Source organism: Channa argus, chromosome 4 (assembly GCF_033026475.1).
Source record: "Channa argus isolate prfri chromosome 4, Channa argus male v1.0, whole genome shotgun sequence".
Classification (NCBI taxonomy): domain Eukaryota; kingdom Metazoa; phylum Chordata; class Actinopteri; order Anabantiformes; family Channidae; genus Channa; species Channa argus.
The window spans coordinates 20,480,693-20,500,875 of record NC_090200.1 but is presented as its reverse complement, the minus strand read 5'-3'; the positions used below and the strand labels follow the sequence as shown (position 1 = coordinate 20,500,875).

At 39.2% G+C, this 20,183-nt stretch overlaps 1 protein-coding gene across 4 annotated transcripts; it reads right to left on the bottom strand.

Annotated features, from left to right (window-relative positions):
- Positions 1-700: 700 nt before the first annotated feature.
- On the bottom strand, positions 701-14,753 carry ptpn5 (protein tyrosine phosphatase non-receptor type 5). 4 transcript variants are annotated; one of them, XM_067502471.1, is made up of 14 exons: positions 14,202-14,753; positions 10,944-11,052; positions 9,675-10,062; positions 8,987-9,109; positions 8,740-8,835; positions 8,287-8,543; positions 7,974-8,166; positions 7,439-7,523; positions 7,043-7,122; positions 6,720-6,857; positions 6,489-6,599; positions 4,825-4,985; positions 4,432-4,545; positions 701-3,146 (listed from the first exon to the last, which is right to left on the bottom strand). In XM_067502471.1, the coding sequence occupies exons 3-14, from the start codon at positions 9,942-9,944 to the stop codon at positions 3,053-3,055; spliced, it is 1,722 nt and encodes a 573-aa protein (XP_067358572.1). In that variant the 5' UTR covers positions 9,945-10,062; positions 10,944-11,052; positions 14,202-14,753; the 3' UTR covers positions 701-3,052. The 4 variants fall into 4 exon arrangements, with proteins under 4 accessions (XP_067358572.1, XP_067358571.1, XP_067358574.1 ...); XM_067502470.1 differs by having other exon boundaries at positions 9,675-9,951; XM_067502473.1 differs by having other exon boundaries at positions 14,383-14,753.
- Positions 14,754-20,183: the final 5,430 nt, after the last annotated feature.

Here is a 20,183-nt window from a genome sequence, read left to right as displayed (position 1 = left end):
CAGCTGAGCCTAACCAAACTAACAACACGAGACCATACTAATCAGTAAAATTGTACAATTACCACACAGACAGACTTTTGAACAAATTAAGTACAGAATGGAGCAAACATAGACACAAAGTTGAAAAGGCCTGCACACGCACTCATACACATGTTTTGGTGAAGCTTTGCTGGCAGATGTAAACGATGAATATAAACAGACTACTAAGAAGAATTTGTGAAAAGAAAATGAGGAAGAATTAAGTAAAGCACTTTCTGGACAGCATACAAAGAATACGAATACGAAGAATCAAGAAATATAAAGCAGAACACCTGTGTGGGTGGTTGTTAAAGACACATAAATTTGAATATATTTGAAACTAATGGTTGTTTTACAGAAAATAATTAATCAATTTATTTACAGTATCAAAAATCACTGATTAGAACATGTAATACCACGTTAAATAATAGCAGGTGTTGGAATTCAGTATCACAAATTCGTCATTGTTGCTTGAAAGCCTTTGTTCTGTTGCCCTGGCATCAATGGCAGCAAATCAATACGTAAACACAGCGGCATTGGCAGTTAGTGTTTCATTGACACCTACTGGTAAAGATATGCAACTGCATATTGTGGTGCAAAAACAGTAATATAAATGTAAAACCGATACACCTTCACATTTATTCAAAAAAAAGACAGAAAGTCAGAAAAACAGCAACACAGATTCATGAAAATCTACCTTTATTTGGATGCAAAAACACAACTTAAAGCAATACTGTAGCAGAGGAGATTAATACTGATTTCTGCTGGTTGTATGTCTGACTGGCTGTTTCATCATCCCCATTCTGATCATTAAAAGGGGACCAGATAAGCACTGAAAACAAACACTCAAAGTAAAAGCTTTTCAGTCAAGAGCTCTGGACATCATCAGAGGATTGCGTCACAAGTCTGACATTAGATCATAGCTTTTCTTATCATTCTCAGTCCTCGGTTCTTTGAAAAGGTAATTTGGCAGTTTAATTTGATAGTTGATTTTATGTTTATTAATTGGTCCGAGCCCACACAGTTCATTCAAATCCCCTGATAATGTTCGAGATTGTTGATCTGATACATTAAGATTTTGAAATTTGATTTTTGTCACATAGAAAATGGTCTTCACTGTTTTAGCTGCCTTACACATAGCAAACATTTCTTGTGTTGTCAACTGAGAGTGGCCTTAGAGTCACAGATGGAATAGAGTTGGGACTGCCTAAAAAATCAGTCTGAGGTAAAATTCTCCAAGAAAACGATAAGAACATACACAGAAAGCAAAGCATATTAAAGCAAAGCCTAAAGGCATAACATAATATTACTGAAGACTGAACATAATCTAGATATTTTTTGTACTGTAAGGTAACTTAGGTAGTTGTCACATTTTGTTCTGTCAAATGTTGCAATATAAACCAATGGTTTGATCCACAGTATGAGCTACATTCCATCATGGTGTAAACGGAAATATACACAAGGCATCTACTCGAAAGGATTGTATCAAAATGTTCTAAAAATATCTCTGGTTGGTTTCACAAAAGCAAACTGTATCAAAAGCATTGGCCGAGAGCAAGCAATATAATAGGCTTTAAACCTTTGTACACAACAAAAAGCAGGACAACCAATCACGTCGCTTTGATTGTGGACCTATGGAGTCCCATACAGCACATGCAATCCATTAAACTCAACACAATCAAAACACAATACGGAAAAAAAGAGCTTGTACAGCTGAACATCAGAGAGACAACCTTAGTTGGTCTATTGTGCTTCATACAGATTAGGCCTGGCCTGTCTATACAACAATCATGGGTTTCTTACTTCACAGATGTGTTCGAGCTACTGTTGAATCGAGAGTCATGACAGAGCTTGTGAGCCTGAGGACGACAAACACCACAATAGTAGTGGGACATTTTTAAAGAATATTAGCTGTATGCGAACATTCTGTCAACAATTATTTGTGCAAATGTTTTCTTAGCTCTGAAACATTATTTACTGTGTGGAAACACTGGAGGTGTATATATCTGATTCTCCAGAGCGCTGCATTGATTTTTCAGATTTTTCTATTTCTGGCCTCCTCAGTGTCGCCGGCTCTGTAATGCCTCTTAATGTACGTCTATGTGGCCTTAATGCAGGAGGTGTTTACTGTAAACATAATGGGCCATGAGGTCTGCACAGGCAGCATGGAAAAACTAATACTGTAGATTGCACAGAAATCCTAATTAGTTAATTAAAAACCTAATTGTTATACATTCCTATGTTCCATAACATTGCACATGCCTTTAATGAACACTTAGCACCATGCAACCTGAAGATGAGGTGGCTCCTGAATGCGTCAAAAGTCCAAACAAGCCTTCCATGATTTTTTACATTACATTTTTTAAAAGAGTCAGTGAGAAAAAGCCTGAAGTTAAGTACATTTAATATGAACTTTTATATTTTTATAGAGTTAAATATTTGGCTGGCATTTGATCATCTCTGCAGATTAAAATTATTCTGGCACTTGTACTGTAGAGGGCCCTACTGAACTAGAAATTAATACTTGCAAGAGACACTACAGCAGGTGATTGGAATATACTTCAGCTCCAGTTTAACCTTTTATTAACTGTACATATGGTATGTAAGCTGCTAATTTGGACCAAATAATAAATGTAGACTTGATGACTGACAGTCATGTACAGAAACATGGTTCAAAGAAAAACCTCAGCAGCGCAAATGAAAAGATGTCAGGAATGCAGGCTTGAACTATTTTGGCCCTGAATGTGGTGACTCTTCAGGATCATGTGGATCAATCAAAGAGTTAAGTGTGTTTTTTAGGACGACCTTGAATCTCACGTCCTTGTGTTTGTCCTACTCAAAGACAATATGCACAGATTTCATGTCAGCCATTCAGTTCTGCCTAAACAGGCCTGTCCTGGGTGAAGAGATTAACATGGGTTGGGCTTATTAAAGGGTGAGACTAAGATGATGCTAGGTACAGTGGTGCCTACCACCAGCGGCGGTACAGTGTACAGTGGTGTGTCTCGGTCTGGGTGTGGCTGTAGCACGCAATCTACTCCTCAGCAGTGTGAGACAGCTGCTTCTCATATAGGCTGAGGACATGATGAACAAACTGGTACTGCTCGCACGTCTGGATCATTCCACCCCTGACAAATGCACAGAAAGAAAAATGTGTGACAGGCACATATTGCTCAAGCACCATTGTCAGGATAACCTTTTAAAATGTTTTAAATACTTTGGGTTAAAAGCAAACATCTTGCAAAGCTGTTGACATTCCCATCATCCTCAGCTATTCTTGAGTATCAGTTAGCAAACGGTGGCATGCTAACGTCTAAAAGACTGTCACCATGGTAAAAAGGGTACTTGCTCAATGTTGGCCAGTATTTTTATCATGCTAGCTTCACTGAGCTTCCAGGCTGGTTGTACACTGTAGTCTTGTTCTTATTAGAGCCTTTCTGTGTGGAGTTTGCATCTTCTCCCCATGCTTGCGTGGGTTTTCTCTGGGTACTACAGTTTCCTCCCACAGTCCAAAGATGTGCGTGTTAGGTTAATTGGTGACTCTAAATTGCTCTGTAGGTGTGATCGTGTTGACTGGTGACCTTTCCAGGGCATCCAGCCACCATGACCCTGAACAGCATAAGTGGTGACAGGTAACGGATGGATTGATGTATGATATTGCAATTCTAAATAGATAATAGATTAAAATAGTTTTTTTTAATATAGATTTTTTTGTCTGATACTGTAGTTTTGTACTTTCAAACAACTATACAGTTAATTGTGTTAAATTACCGCTTATATTTATTTTATTACATTGAAAAAACACTGGGTCTTCTTGTAACAGCTTAGGCAAAGAATAAACTGTTTATAAACATTTTCAAACAACCCATTAAACACAATATACCATAACAGTCTGACAAACACAGGTTTAACTAATATTGCAAATAATGGCTGCTTGCCATGCAAGTGGGCCGGTGTTAGGGCAAAGCTTATTGCACATTCTGGTTCGCTCAAATATATAGGAGTAGAAATGCTGACATTTTTTTTGACAGACCATCATGCAGCAATCAAATCTGCTGCCAAGGGACTAAAAGAGAAAGGGATAAAGGAGAGGTGTTTTGGGGGTTATGCAGCCAAGATGTGTATGTTTGTCTCTTTAACAGAGACAAACAAAGAAATGGATACTCCACATACTCACCACTATACACATTCATTTGTATTCACAGACATAATAATTTGGAAAAAGGCATGATGATTTGACCTGGTCGTTTGATGGACATTTGGCTGTAGGTCCATTTTTCTCTGTTTTCACTTTAGGGCAAAGCCCACTGAGACCTTGCTCATGATTTGGATTTAAACCAATTCAAACTACGTCACCTGGAGTTTTATGCCAAGAACTATAGATAGTTATAAGCATGAATAAGAATATCTCACCTGTCCAGACGGAGCTGGCAGGTGGTTCTCAGGATGTCAACCACGCCTTCAGTCCTCAGCTGCTTGCACAGGATGGAGGTGGCAATGAAGCAACCAGTTCGACCAATTCCAGCACTAAGAAGGGGGTGGTGAAGAAGAGAGATGGAGTCATGGATTGATTATTACTTATGCCACTTATTTGATTGATGTCAAATCTTCCCTGGGGAAATCAAAGAGTGCAGGTTTCGGATAGGGCAAATGTGTTACTTTAATATGCAACTGAGCATGTGATCATTTATTTTGAGCCTTCTAAATATAAGCTTCTTTAAGTCTCTTTGGGTAAAAGCATCTGCCAAATGACTAAATATAAGGTACATTTATTATCATTATGTCACACACAGACTGCTTTTGTACCTGCAGTGCACAATTATTGGGCCACTGGAAGGTGAGGCTTCTTCTCGGGCCCTTTCAACTTCCTGTACCAGTTCCAGCAGGGGTGGGGCCTTGTCAGGAGTCTTCTGATCAGGCCATGAAGTGTACCAGTACTGCCACAGACTGCGCTCCTCTCCCTCATACTAGTGCAATCCCACAGACACATGGACGGACAACATACAGGCATAAAAAACTGATGTGATCAAGTTGTGCCCAAATGTACATGAGATAAACATACTGAGACAGATTTTTGACCAGCCCTGGTTGTATATCAAAAATGTTACCTTGGTGTTAGTTACTATGGCAACAATAAACGCATAGCAAGACGGCATAAAAAAGTGGAGGTTATAAAAAATTATCTTACATAGTGTTTCTTAGTGTACATAATTAAATCCATGAACTGTCTCTATTCCCCAAGTGTCCTACAATTAGAACCAGATAAGTTTAATAAACAACATGCTTTTAACGGAGAGAATATATGTTGTATAATGATGCCCTGGTGCTTAGTAATCAGATGCAGGCTGCATTTAGTAAATTATCATGTTTGGCTTTCTAAGTGCCAATGCCACCATGATCGCAAATTAAATATAAAGCATCTATCATGAATACATGAAAGGCAAGTGTGACTACAAACATCTGCAGTGAGTCTGTAAACAACTTGGCAATCTGATAAAACAGTTTGGTAACGTTGCCAAAATGTGTGTGTGTATATATATATATATATATATATATATATATACATATATATATATATATATACATATATATATATATATATATATATATATATATATATATATATATATATATATATATATATATATATATATATATATATATATATATATATAATAGAAAGGGTTTGATGAGAACCTAAGATCACAGTCTGCTGTGATGGGTGACAAGACTAAACTTCAGTATCTCCCATTGTTATTACATGATCTCATCTTGAGATTAGTTTTATGAGGAGGTCTGAAGAAGGATTTGAACACAAATCAGCCAATTGTCAAGACATGTACTGTAGGAATAAACACCTAATTATGTTGGTTGATAAAAGTTTTTCATTTTCTGTACAGACAATGTTAACTGTCTGCCTACAGTTAAATGAAGATAAATGCAATGTCATTTGTGTTGCTCACAGAAAAATAAATCAATTTATATTATATAATTGTTATCAATCTGTTGATCTCTTGATTTTTCCTCTAGCACATTCGATTTTTCACATTTTTATTTGTTCACATTATTTATTTGTTATTTTGTTTATTTATTTATTCGCTCTGGTTTATGACCAAATATTTGCAAATATCAGTCTCAACTGTGCTGTGTTTATTGCTAATGCAAATTTTAGCTTGGTAAGACTGTAAACTAAGTATACAGAGATAAACATTATATACTTGCTAAACAACAGGAGGTTGGCATTGTCATTGTGCATATTTTAGCACTGCATTGCTAAAAAATATGCATTACATTTAGTGTCTAGCATGTTTTTTAGTCTTGTTTTCATGTGTAACTATAACTAAAGGTACCACCACAGGCAAATTCATTTTGTTTTGCAATGGTTTGATTTGAACCTTTAACTTATTGTTTCAACATTTTTCCTGGTATTCACCTTGATTGTATGACATATTTCTTATTATGTTTCTTACCTTCAGAGTAAACACCCTCAGACTATAGTCATCCTCCTGGGTTACTGAGATTACGGTGATCTCGATGCCTTCATGGGTCACAGTGTCCTCAGGCCAGTACTCTGCACATTTCTACAAGAAGTCATGGGCACACAATTAGATATTTTTAACCATGCCATTATCAGTTTATCCGTTTTTATTCATTAAGGCATTAATCAACGTCATCATCCTACTGCATATCACCACACTGACCTCGTTTTTCTCTTCCAGATTGGTGATCATCACTATGATTGGAGTTCTCTCCTGCCACACCATCCTCCAGAAGTCCCCCACTGTGTTCACAGTAGGACCCTGGGTGGCGATGTATGCACACTCCTCACCCCCATAACCCTGAGCGCGCACACACACACACGCACACGCACACAAACAAGCCCATTCTTGTCATTTTCAGTTATGTTTAAAGTGAGTAGCAGACACTGAAAACTTGAGGTCAGATCCATGGAGAACAACTAACGTTACAGTTACATCGCAGAGAAGTCCTGGAGCAAGATCTTTTTCCAGTTCTTCACACTTACTTTGAGATAATTAGCATTGATGTAAGTAGTGAGGAAGTCATCTTCACCCTGTGACTTTAGGATCACTCTGCTGTGTGTATCTGGAAGTGGACAGTGCCAGAATATCATTAGAAACAAAAAGCTTTAAACTTAAGATTGAATATATTGTATTACGTACAGTTTTATAGATCAGTTTGTCTACAAGGATGGTTCACATCCTTTGGCATGTGTCTCAGTGTAAGTATCAACATTCTTGTGCACAGACACAGAGCTTTTACAAACACACCTGTGCTAAATAGTTAATGAGAATGTAAAATTATAAAAAGAAAGCTTAATAGGATACTCAATATAAAATTTGCAACTTTATTATGTCTTTTTTTTTGTAACTGTTACACTGTGTGTTGCAACTGTACTCACTGGGTAAGATGGTTTTGTAGCGATTCTTTCTCACCAGCCCTGGATAGTTGTACTCCTTAGGGTCCACAAAGTTCATGGGAGTTTCCTGCCAATAGACAGAGAACAATGGGTGCAACAACAGCCAGCCTTGGCTAAGATAGAGGGCAGGTCCTAGCCTTGCCTTGTACAAAGCAAACAAATGGTGAGAAGATGATATCTTCATTGCCTTCACAATAAACTCTATATTTACATAATATAAAGGATGGGACAACATTTGTATGATATTTAGAACACATATTTATGTCTCGCAGACACTGGACTCCTCTGTGGGGTTTTGTATGCAAATATGCCTGTATCTCTCCTTCATTTACTTGCAAACAGACAGTGAAAAAGCTTACGGGTGTGTGCAGAGCTCCACTGGGTGTTCGTGTGCGTAGGTGTGTGCATTTGTGCCCAAGTCTCTCTGTGTGTCAGTGTTTGCCTTTTCCGTTGTGTCTCTGTTCATCCCTGTTAATCTAAAGAGTGTAGGTGGGTGAGCTGCTGTTGCTGTGCTCACATAAAACTCAGACTGCAGGCTCTGGTCATCCAAGGCCCTGGTGTGTAGCATGGCGGGGGTCAAGATGTGTGTTGCCTGTCGGAGATACTCCTGGGCTGACTGGTCTCTGGGTGAAAGTTGGGCTCCATATCCATAGGGCTCAGTGCAGCCTGGTGTACACATATCCAAGGTAAGGGAAACATTGGAGCCTCTCCTGTGTGATATAAACAGAATTGGACAAACCATAAAGATGAATAGTAAGTGTGTACTATTTTGCTATGTGAAAATATATATTTGCATACAAGCATACTCTTTTGCACTCTCTTATTCTAACCTCTCCTGAAGCCCCACAGGTGTGACGGTAAGAGTGGCAGCATCTCCCTCTGTCCTAGAGTCAGTGCCCATGTCAAAGACTGGTGTTTGTGGCACAGGGTCAAGGTCCAGTAGATCCTCCTGTGCATCTGTCCATTCTGACAGGGTGAAAGAGGGCTGACGGCTCACAGACTGCCGCCGATCACCGATGTCCATCGATATCGTTTCTGCTGACCACAAACCAGTGCCGTAACGCCACTTATACACCATGTGGACAACCTCAGGAGAGACGATAAGGGGGCAGGAAGCATTGAACAGAGTTGTTTTTTTTACCAAATCAAACACATAAACAAACAAGCAACTAGTGCAAATTAAGAAATGAATGAGCGACTCTAGTGTCCTGGTATATTGCACTAAAATAATTTACATGTAAAGTAGTTTTGAATGGGTATTACGGGCCTGTCCAGTGTTTTACCATGATAACACAGATGGCTACACCAATGCCTGAAGTTCCATGGACAATCCAGTTGTGCTGTTTGGTGTCTACCACTTCCCTCATTAACACCGTTGACTGACCAGCACAGAGAGAGAAAGACAGAAAGCGGAAAGGGCATTAAGAAACAGCCAACACTAGCTTCACAACATCTTTCAGGATCCCAATGACTTTTTTCGTTGTGCTCTTTGTGCAAAACAAACAACTCACATTTCTTACTGACACTTACGTCCATTCCAAAAATTGGATGGCAGGGTAAGATGAAGCCAAGGTAGAAGTCAATAACTTGCAGGGCTTTGTAGATGGAGGAGAATAGTCCGTTTCCTTCCACCACAAAAAACACCCAGTATCCCTTAGAAAAGAGAAGGAGCAAAAGCAGACTATCAAAGGTCTAGTCATTCAAGCACTGGTAATCAGGCAGCCTTGTGGCTGGTCCCAGGTGAAAAGCAAGTAGAGAAAATGTTTTGAATTGACCACATGCAGTCTAATGTCATAATCATGGCTGTATGTATTACATATGGTAATGTTGCACCTTTCCATTTTTGTCTTTAATGAATCAAACATGAAGTCAAATAGGGTGTCCAATTTTAGTCAACCAAATTTTTTACAACCCTAAATAAAGTCATTTTTATAATAGGAAAATGTAATAAAACATGAAATAAAAGCCAGTGTGGAAAATTAGGGATGAAGCTGAGACAATACCGTGTGCTGTTCTAGGCGAAAAAGTCTCATTTGAATTGCTAATGTTGCAATTACACTACTGTGGATTTTTCAGTCTTGCCCACATAACACACTGAACTAAAAACAAAACCTTGTCAAGGAAGAAACATGCTCCAATTCAAAGCAGCCGTCTACAAGAAAGTTGCAAAAAAAAAAAAAAAGTCAGTCAATTTTTCAGCTAAGGTCCATTGACATACCGTGACTTGGGAAACAACAAACAGTGCAGCCCAGCAGTGGATCTCAATCACCAGCGCGTACACCTTGTGCATAAACACCTCCTCTCCCTGTGGGCTTTGACCACCTTTAGGTCCATCTATGCATTCTGGGAACAAGTCTTTTTTAGGGGCTCCATCGCCTAGTTTTTCAGTCTTTGTGGGCTCATCCAGCCACACGGGGTCCTCATCAGGCCTCAGGAAGATGGAATCCTCAGTATGGGAACGGGTGGAGCTGCTCAGCCGGCGGGTCATGATCCCCCTGTTAAATGATGCTCCCTTGTGTTAGAGGTATTTGACATTTGTTTCCACTGTGATCACAGGGTTTTTCACTGTTGTGACCCTGTTTTCTGACGGCTTGTCTTGTAAATCCCTTTAGGAAGATAACTGAATGATCAAGAATGATCTTCAAAAATGCAAAAATGACATAGAAGCAGTCTTTTCATAATAAGACACCCTGTGTGAACATCATTTGACATACAGACATACTTCTGAATTTTTTAAGGATATGAATATTTTAAAGCTAAAACACAGAATCCTCACTACAGTTTATATTGATTCACAATTCACTGATATGCTCATTGTGTTTTTTAGGTTGTGTATGTGTGTCTTACTGTCTTTTTAAATGAGCATGTATATGACAGAAAAGGTTGCGTTTATTCCAGAGACCTATTCAGATTCAACTTGGAGTGGCTCTCATCTCCGGATCCTCTTGTCTCCGTCAGATTGGGCTCCATTGTGTGAATGTGTTTATGTGTATGTTTGAGAGAGAGCGTGCGTGTGTGTGTTTGTGTGTGTGTGAGAGAGAGAGGCTCTATTGTGGAGAGATGAGTCAGGGGTAGAGTGTTTACAGCCCTGCCAGTCGCCTTGGCAACGGAGTGGCTCTCATCCCTCTTATCCATCCTAAGCATTATCATCCACTGACAACACACACACATATGCAGCCTCTCTGTATCAGTCAGTAGTGCATTCAAGGCCCTTTTCCGCCCTGCTCTTTTGTCCTTCAACCATTAATAAAGGTGTTTTGTACATTTGGCTGATTACCGCCACGTGGCTTGTGCGGATGTGTGAATGCGGGGGCTTGTGAGAGTGGTGGTGTACTGTTTGCGCACATATCACTTTTGTCTGAATGTGTTGATGATGCCTAAATTTGTCACAAGTGAGTTTGGAACAAGTTTTCATCAATGACTATCATAAAAATGATTTTCTTCTTGGCTTAAAAAAACAAATCATACTGCCAGTCACATGACTCACCAATGATAAATGACAGGGAACTGGGGAGGTAATCACATCACATGATCAAGTTAAATCCTTTACTCTTGGACATCCATCCACTGTCAGCCATTGTGCGGCACAGTCAAATCTGAAAGGCAGAAAGGCACAAGGATTACATTTCATAATTTTTAAATTTAAAAATTAAGAAAAGTGAACCAAGGTTACACAGCAGGCAATGTAAAGACATTCCTAATTATGTCCCAACATGACATGAATACTAGACAGGACTTGGGGACTCAAATTGAACTGGTTATGATGAAACAGGGTTATTAATCCAGTTTCGTCTAAAGATTGAGTAGTAGTAGATCAGAGTAGCACCCTTGTCAGCTCCCAGCTGTGCGTTCATGAGCGGAGGATGGTGATGTAAGGTGACACAGTAAACTGTTAATAATTCTTTCCCTTCTCTTGCTTTCTCTCTCTCTTTGAGAGATGGGGAGGATATGAGCCAGACTAAGTAGACAACCTGAGAAATACATTCAGATTGCTCCAGCTGAATCAGTATGCATGAAGTCAAGCCTTCTCTGCTCCCCTCTTCTGTCTCTCATCTCCCCTTCTCTCCTTCTGTGCCACTGCACCCTGTTGAAGGAAGAGGGTGAGCTCAGCGGAATATGAGACCACACCAGTAGTGTGTGTGTATGTGAGTGCAGGTGTTGAACAGAGGGGAGCTGCTTTGAGTCCTTTTCTATCTCTCTTTGCTTGCTGCGAAGGTGGTTTTGAAGTAATGACGTCAGTTAGCCTGGTCCGTAGTCATGACAACGTGCATACATACAATGTACAGACACACAAAGTATACACACACATACACGGGGTTGTATAAAAGGAACTGAGAAAGTTCAGTGTGCTTCTGTTTTTAAACAATAGATGGACAGGTAGTTGGGTGGACGAAGCGATGAATGGAAGATACAACATTTTCTTTTGTGTGTGAAGGTTTCTGAGGCAATGACGCAGTGAGGTTGGCGTTTAGGTAACCATGGCAACCAACATACTGTAGCATGTACACACACAAGCACACACATACACACTTTGGCATGCACACGGCATGAAAACTGAAAAACCCAAACATAAATCTGCACTGGGAGGACAGTGACAATATTCACATTTCCCTCAAAAGGTGTGCCTTTCTTTGCTTTTATTCTTTGAGGCAAATATTTGGTTTTTCAGTCACTAGCTGTGGCTGCTGGGTTCTTGATTTGTGAATGGCCAAGTGCAGTTTTCTAGGGCTATAAATTTTGTCAATAAAATATTACTTTAATCTGCTAACCATTCCACTATATGGTCTGAATTTTAAATCCAAACTTGTCAATGTGTAAAACATGCTGGTTTCCCACTGCTTGGAATTGTGTTTTGCAAAATCTAGCACAATAATCCTACATCAGAATACAGACCTTAACATCACCCCTTTTCTAAAATTTCCAAAATTGTCAGAAATAATAGAGAGGTCATGACCTCTAGATCCCTATACTCAATTCAAAATTTTTATTATATTAAATTATATAAATATTATTTGGAATTATAATATTACATAAATATATATAATATTAAAATCCTCAATCACACTGAATCTAATGAAAATATTCTGCATGTCCTGTGTATGATTCTTTGCACATTTTCCCAGAATCTAACGTCAGTGACAAATATATTTGCTATTTTTCTATAAAATGCTTTGCTCATTAGTAATGAGAAATGACAAAAAGCTAGGTGTTTTGAAGTGGAGGAGTTCATAACACCCGTTAAAGATGTTTTTCAAAATCAGATGAAATCCAACAAAAGGTGACAGTCACAATATTCTAATAGAGGGTTAAACTAAAATACAAAACGATCCATTATCTCCGAAAAGCATCAGTGTTTACATATGATGTTTTCTAGTGAATGTACAACCACGCCAAATTGATACGTGGTGAATAAGTTAAACCTGACGGCTGATTCATTCTTCACTGAAGGTCTACTGTCTTTGGGTCCTTACAAACACCACCACCCCCTCAGTCTTCAAATAGAGTATGTGCGTAGTGTTTCCGTTGATCAGCATCCATTCAGAGCGCATAACATCCAGCAGATTCTAAGTGAAGCCATATAATGAACCCTTGGTCTCAGTCCCAGGGGGAACCACAGGACCCGGAATTACTGTATGCTGTAACAGTTGTCTAAAGCTCTTTCCTCCAGCCAGAAACAAGAGGAATTAACATAGTGCCATTTCTTTTTTCTTTTGGTGACAGCTGGCTCATACCTTAATGGATTTCCAGATGCTTCCAGTGTCTCCATCTGGAAAAAACAAATCTGCTCCTCTGTTCTAATTTTTAAAATGTTAATGTCTGATGTATCCTCATCATTACAGCAAATCTTGTGTATACATAGCAGCATTTCCTGTTTCCAGGTGACTCAAAGTGTACAGTTTGACGAAGTATTAAGTGTAAAGTTGAGGTGCTAGTGTGGCAGGGAAACAAGGCAAGAGGAAGCTCTCACTGAAAGTGATGATGGGATGGTAACGTGAGAGAAAGGGTCAATAAAGTATCTGTCTCATCAACCTTTCCCTCCTGTACACACACACAATCTTGATATTATTACATGCACAAGCACACGATGATCTTAAAATTAAACACCCAGCAACCCTGCAACTTCTTCCTTGTATATCACAGAGAGAGATAATCAATCAGCTCTTTTGTTTACATACACTCCTACAATCTCTTGAAGCAGCTCCTGAGGCATTTGACAGAAAATGTCATTAACACACATATAAACTTACAACTCAGCCTAAGCTATACTGTATGAATAATTGAAATGTGCTGCATTGCGAATTGATTTACAGCCCGCTGGAGATATATCTGGATTCCTGGTGACAAAGGATTTTGTTACATGATTGCACTGCATCAAAACAGCAGTGCAGGAATGGCATTCTCTGGCAGCCATTCATACTAAGACAAAACACCATTCATATCACGTACATGGCTACGGTGAGCTAGAGCGACCACACAGTGCAGAGCTGGATGGATTAGTAATGAATCACCCAGGGAGGTGGACTGCTGGATCCCTCTCTGTTAACTCCCACATTGTCACATAGACATGATACAACACAGAGAAAATCAAAATTTTAGGAATGATACTGTAAATGAGGGAGGTACACACAGTTAATAACACAATAAGAATAGCACCAAATGAAGAGTCAACCTGTTGGCAAATAATCAGTTTTAATATACTGAGTATAAACATGCACATTACAGAGGCTAAATCACACATCCCTACCTTTTAACAGCCAGGACAGCTCAGCAGCCTTATGAACCGTAGGGGCTTTGCTGAGGAATTGGTATTCACCTCATGTCGCACAGCCATGGAGGGGGAAAGAGGGAGAGATGGAGGGAGGAGAGGAGGGCTGGAACACTCACTCACCCACAGCCTTAAGTCTGGTCAGGATAAGTCCTCTTACCTGGCTGAGCCCACCTTCACATCACCATCTGCCGCTCTGCTCCCTCTGAGCCAAACACCAGGAGCCAAACACCATGAACTAATCCTTTTACTGCTCCTCTGTCTGGGAGAAGAAGGACTGTTTTTGTATGGAAGCAGGCACACCGTCAAAACAGTGAAAAACAGAGCGAGGCAAGGGAGGTGTGTGAGGTTAGAAAAGGCAGAATCTATGAAGGTGGGAGTGTGTATCTGTGTGTGCAAGAGAGATAGAGGTATAAAAGTCTGACGGGTTTGCTTTTGTTTGTATCCTGGAGGGGAGAGAGAGAGGGAGAGAGAGCCACAGGCGGCTGCTTCGTCTAGGTATATGCACCAAGAGGCTGTATGGTAGCCTTGGCAACAGAGCCAGAATGAGGAAGAGAGAGCGAGAGAGCTAGAGCGCAAGAGAGAGAGAAAAAGAGACAGAAAGACTCTGTGTGTGTGTATGTGTGTGTGTTAATAACATCGTGGGAACATAAATCTGTTCATACAGTCAAAATTACAGGGACGTAGTTCTAAAAGATGGTTCTCACAGGGTAAACCGTTTAGTATTAGGCTTAAAGGGTAGAGTTATAATCTATGTTGAGCAAACCCTATAAAAATGTCAAAGCCAACCGCAAATTTAACACAGTGTGCCACACACTGCTGATTCATATCCAAACCCTGTAAAAACCACAGGTATCAGCCACAATTTTAAATTGAGTGACTTGTTCTTTATTACTCTGGACATGGGCATAGTTTATTTTAAGTCAGTCCCACATACTCCATTCTACAGTCATAAATAGAGTACACGAGGGCACTGAATGTGTATTATTCCACATCTGAAAATAGTCCCTAACAAGTACAATATTTATTTCTGTCTGAGTAAAGCTTGCTTAAAACTACAGTGCCCAGCTGTTCTAGAAAGTTATTAAACCTTTTAAATTATTAAACTAATAAAAAAAATAATAAAAATTAATACATTTTTGCAGATTGTAGTAGGAACTAATATGTCTATATTTGAGCATCACAGTCAGCGTAGGGAAGGTCGGAAAGGATTATGAAACAGACAAACACGTTGGTTTTATTTTTTTCATGGGGTTTGTTGACAAATACATACTTCCAGCCTTGTCTTCTGAGGTAAACTTCCAAGAATAAAGACAAAGTCAAGTCAGTGTCTTGGTACAAATATGTGTGTTTGTGTGTGTGTGTGTGTGTCTGTAATCGGGGGAGTCGGTTCCTAACACATCCCAGGGCCGTGAACACTCACCCCACCCCATCACTGCCAGCTCCTCTAATTCCTGTCTGTAAGGCTCTGCCACCCACGTCTCTCAGCCCATTTCTCACTCTTCTCAATCACCTTCCTCCAACCCATGACTCATAATCACCCAGGTTTCTGCGTGTTTTTTCTCCACTCGACATTGTTTTGTCATCCCCATGTTCTCTATTCTTGTTTCGCTCCCTCTTGGTTCCTACACTGTCCCCCTCCCCCTCTATCTCTCTCTGTCTCCTTACAACCTCCCGTTATTACTTGTCTTTCCCTGCTCGAGTGTGTTGTGCTCTCTTTCTCCCTCCTTCCTGGTTTGCCATATGGTAGCCCTCCCCTGTCAGCTCTGTGAACTGACCGGCAGAAAACAGCCACTATGTGATCAACACAAACACTCAACACAACACACACAAATTAGCTTTAAAGACATGACAACCCAACGCAGTCAAAACATGTTGTGTAATGCAAGGAAAGTATAATAATTATGTAGGTAAGAAAAAAGGCAACAACTGGTAGTCATGTTACTCCACTGTTTGTGCATATTTTTGTATACAGAGTATACTGAAATTAAGCAAACTGACTTTGTGTCAACTTGGGAGCAGAGGCAACAAACTGTGAACCCAACAAAGGCCTATCATCACTTTAGGTTAGTGGTCTGAAGAACAAGAGCTTTTATCTGAGGTCATCTGGATTAAAATCACATTAAGTTTTATACAAGTAGCACTGAACATACAATACCAAATGATAGATTATCTGCAAACCATGAAAAAGACATCAAACTAGTGCTAAGTGACTATGAGCCAAAGACTTACTGACACAACAATCCTGAATGGTGCCTGTACACAGGACACCTTTCTGCTATACTGCCGCTGGTATAAAGGTAAAAAAAAAAAACGACTATTCTTTGCTAAAATAAAACAAAAAAATCGAAATTTCACACGCTCAAATCCAAACAAAATTCAAGAACTGATACTGGAATCCAAGATAGAGAGTTTAGCATTTGGGGAATTAACCATATCCTTTTCTTGTCCACAATGCAAATGTGCAGCAGTAGTTACAAATTAATTAATATCACTGTCCTGGAAGCAGCAGCTAGTTATCTCCAGGGTAGCACAAACACAAGGGGACAGAGCAAAACTTTCTGTTTAAAACATTTTCAACCATCTGGCATATAGCGCCCTCGATAACTGTTCCGGTTTTTGTCCAGATAGACACACAAGGTAAATGTGAAATTTTGAGTTTTCTGTCTGTCAAACTTTTAGGGTCCTGGTGACTCATTGGGTAGAACATCGAGTTGAAATGCAGAAGGCTGTGGGATCGAATCCCACCCCACCAGGCCTGGCCCCACCCAGCCATCAAGAGCAACCTTGGTGCTGGTCCAGAGCCTGCATAAAAAGGGAGGAGTCCGGCAGGATGTCATCCAGATAAAAAAAAAAACTCATGCCAAACCAATGTGTGGAACACGTTCTGTTGTGGCGACCCCTGAAGGGACAAGCCAAAAGCTGTTGATGTGTCTGTCAAGCTGTTACCCTCCTGTTTCCAGTATTTATGCTAAGCTAAGCTAACAGGCTGCCAGCTTGATTTTCACCATAAAAGGAGAGAGGTAGCAACTCTCAGCAAAAAACATAGGCTTTAGTTAACAACATTTGATTTAACATAGGTCTTTTTAGGAATTAAAGTATTGTTAATTTACAGATAACAAACAAAATTCCATTGGGGAAGAACATAGAGCCATACTGATTTTTATTTATATTTTTTATTTTGATCATTTACATTAAATGCAATTGCTAACTAAACTAAACTAAATCTAATTTTATTGAACACACATTCACACCCTCTCTCTTCCCTTTTTCGTTGTTTTATGAAGAATTTACTTTATATACAGTTTATCTCTTTCCTCTACATTCTCACCCCCTACCCTGCTCCAATCACCTAAAAGAACTCCTCTGACCTTTCTTATCTTCTCGTCCTCACCCTTTTTTTAAGATGATCTCACCTCTACAAACATACATTCACTATCGCTCAGTGTAAACTGCGTGAGAAAGCATCATTTAAGCAAATTACAGGAAAACGAAGCTGATATCTACTGGCCTTGAGCTCTGTGGTTTCCAACCAGCTAACCTGAAACGTCAAACTGTTACATCACTTCCTCATTTTCTCTTGCTGCAACGCACACCAACATTGCATTTTCCTATAATGAGAAATTTGAATTGGAAAGGTTCAGTTATTATGAGTGGGGAACTGAACAGCACCTACTTCCTGGAAAATTAAATACAATACAGAGAGAATTATAAAAGCATCAAACTCACTTAAGTTGCAATTTACCAAAATGAAAAATAAAATAGAAAAACGAAATTAAGTGAATGCCAACAATGTTAATGATTTGGTGAATGAACTTGCATTCCTCCAGTAACAAATGGAGGCATCTAGTGGCCTTAATGGCTCACTGCTGATATCTTTATGAACGGCTTGTTGCCAGCTGAGTCGATCTCATTAATTCACGCCTCTGGAGTGTTTAGCCGAGTGATATTTAGTGTGGTGTATTTTAACAAGTTAATTAGGCTTAAAGCCTTCCTGTCTGTCACCAAACTGATGCCAACATCACTTCAGTGACTCATTATGTCACATCCAGATAAAGATGGCACCTTGAGTCTGCCTATCTTAAGGCTTAAAAGTGTGGATCACACAGTGGCAGGCTAATCTTGCTGCACATTTGCATTGCAGGGAATCAGTGAGCTGTAAAGTGTTCATTTGATGACCACAGGGTGCTGCAGCCAGCTTGCTTCCTGTAGACACGCCTTGATACAACAGAGCGTTTGAGTTGTGGGGAGACGCTATTCACTGGAATACTAAATGAAATATAGTAAAATGTATGCAATATCAGCTTCAAGCAAAATAAAAATCAGCCACCAACATTTAAAGGGAAAAAAGGACAGTAAACAGTAAAATAAAAGTAATACAAAGTAGGAATAAAGTGATGAGGAACTCCAGTGATTTTACACATAAGATCAATTTGCTGATCTGTTATTACTGAGCCTCCAAAACAGTTTTATGTTCCAGCAGCACTTTTTAAAATGTGAGGCAATAAAAATAGAAGTGTGGAGTGTGGAAATGTATTATTTAATTTATTTGGCATTTTATTGCGCAGGAAGAGCTTATACAAAATATGGCATTAGTTGTATTATGGGAAATATTGTACTGTGTGTATTTTTTTAAAGTTTGACCCACACTAGGGACTGGCTGTTAGAATGTCATGGCCTCTGCTCCTTTTAAGTCTGTCTCATGTGAGTTCTCATACTTCAAAGACGTGCAGTACTGCATCGTTGGGGTACTCTTTAGTAAACCAACAACGTGTCACTTTCCTACTTTACTTTAGGAAACAGAACAATAGGTTACATGTGAAACAGGTGTCAAATTAGTTACTGGTCAAAACTTAAAGCTTTAATTATGCAGATTTACATATAATCAGTTAGACATTAATTCATGACACATTTTCAAAACAGTTACTGTTAAATAACCAGGTATCTTACTGTTCATAGTCTTTGATTCCGTTATTCACTAACTTTGGCACTTTGTAGTTATTCATTAGTTTCTGATTAAGTCCTCATTCTTGCCCTAGTAACCACTTTGGAATTTGTGTTGCTTGGGTTAAAATTATACCATTAAGTGCTCAGTCTCTAGACACACAGAGCTATGTTTTCAGGTTTTGCACACTTCCTCACAATTCTATTAAAATACTCTGTCACATGAGGTTTTACTTTATGCATCTGAACTTTATTGACCGTAGGTTTTTATGATTGTGGCAGAAAAAGAAGAGTGAGAGCCGTTCTGTAAGTTACCTAGGAAGTAGAAAATGACTGAGAAATCAAGTGTTTAACACACTTTTTAAAGGAGTGTGCAGATATAAGGTTTTTTATAGTGTAGCTCCGTCTCTGCTGCTGGGCTGTGTCACAACCTCTTTTAAAAACTGTATGATCCCATCAGAAGACGTGAGATGAGACAGTTTCAAACACTAGATTAAAAGTCCCTGTTTACTCCAATGTTCAAATCTAAACAACAAGCTCTGACAACAAAGACGCAAATACAAATGTTCATTGGTCATAGCAGCAATTATGGTCATTTAAGCAGCGTAAACAAACAAATTAGAGTCAAGCAGATGGAAAGATGGAGAGCAGAGTTACAGCAGGAATATCCTGTGATTGTGACATATTTTTTTAAGGTAAAACCAGAATTAGAGACATTGTTTTTCCCAACACAAGATTAAAAGGAATCATTCCTTGTATGAACTTTACAGTTGGGGTATACTGTACATTGAAACTAGTGAGTGTGAATTTTCAAAGCTTGTAATATTTAAAATGTAAAAACTATCATTATCTAGTTTTTCTACTTAACAAGTTTCAAAATAAAGTTGTAACCAAAGCCAGAAAGTTTGGAGACGTCCAACAGAATATCAGCCGTCTAGTATATGTAGAACATACTGTACAGAGAAAGAACAAGAAGGGAAAAAACTGCAGAGTATATCAACAAGAGTATATCAACAA

Coding starts and splice junctions, on each gene's coding strand:
- ptpn5 (XM_067502471.1), bottom strand. CDS start 9,944: ATGACCCGCCGGCTGAGCAGCTCCACCCGTTCCCATACTGAGGATTCC. Junction 6,858..7,042: donor TCAATGCTAATTATCTCAAA/GTAAGTGTGAAG, acceptor GTGCGCGCTCAG/GGTTATGGGGGTGAGGAGTG. Junction 4,546..4,824: donor CCAATAATTGTGCACTGCAG/GTACAAAAGCAG, acceptor CCCCCTTCTTAG/TGCTGGAATTGGTCGAACTG.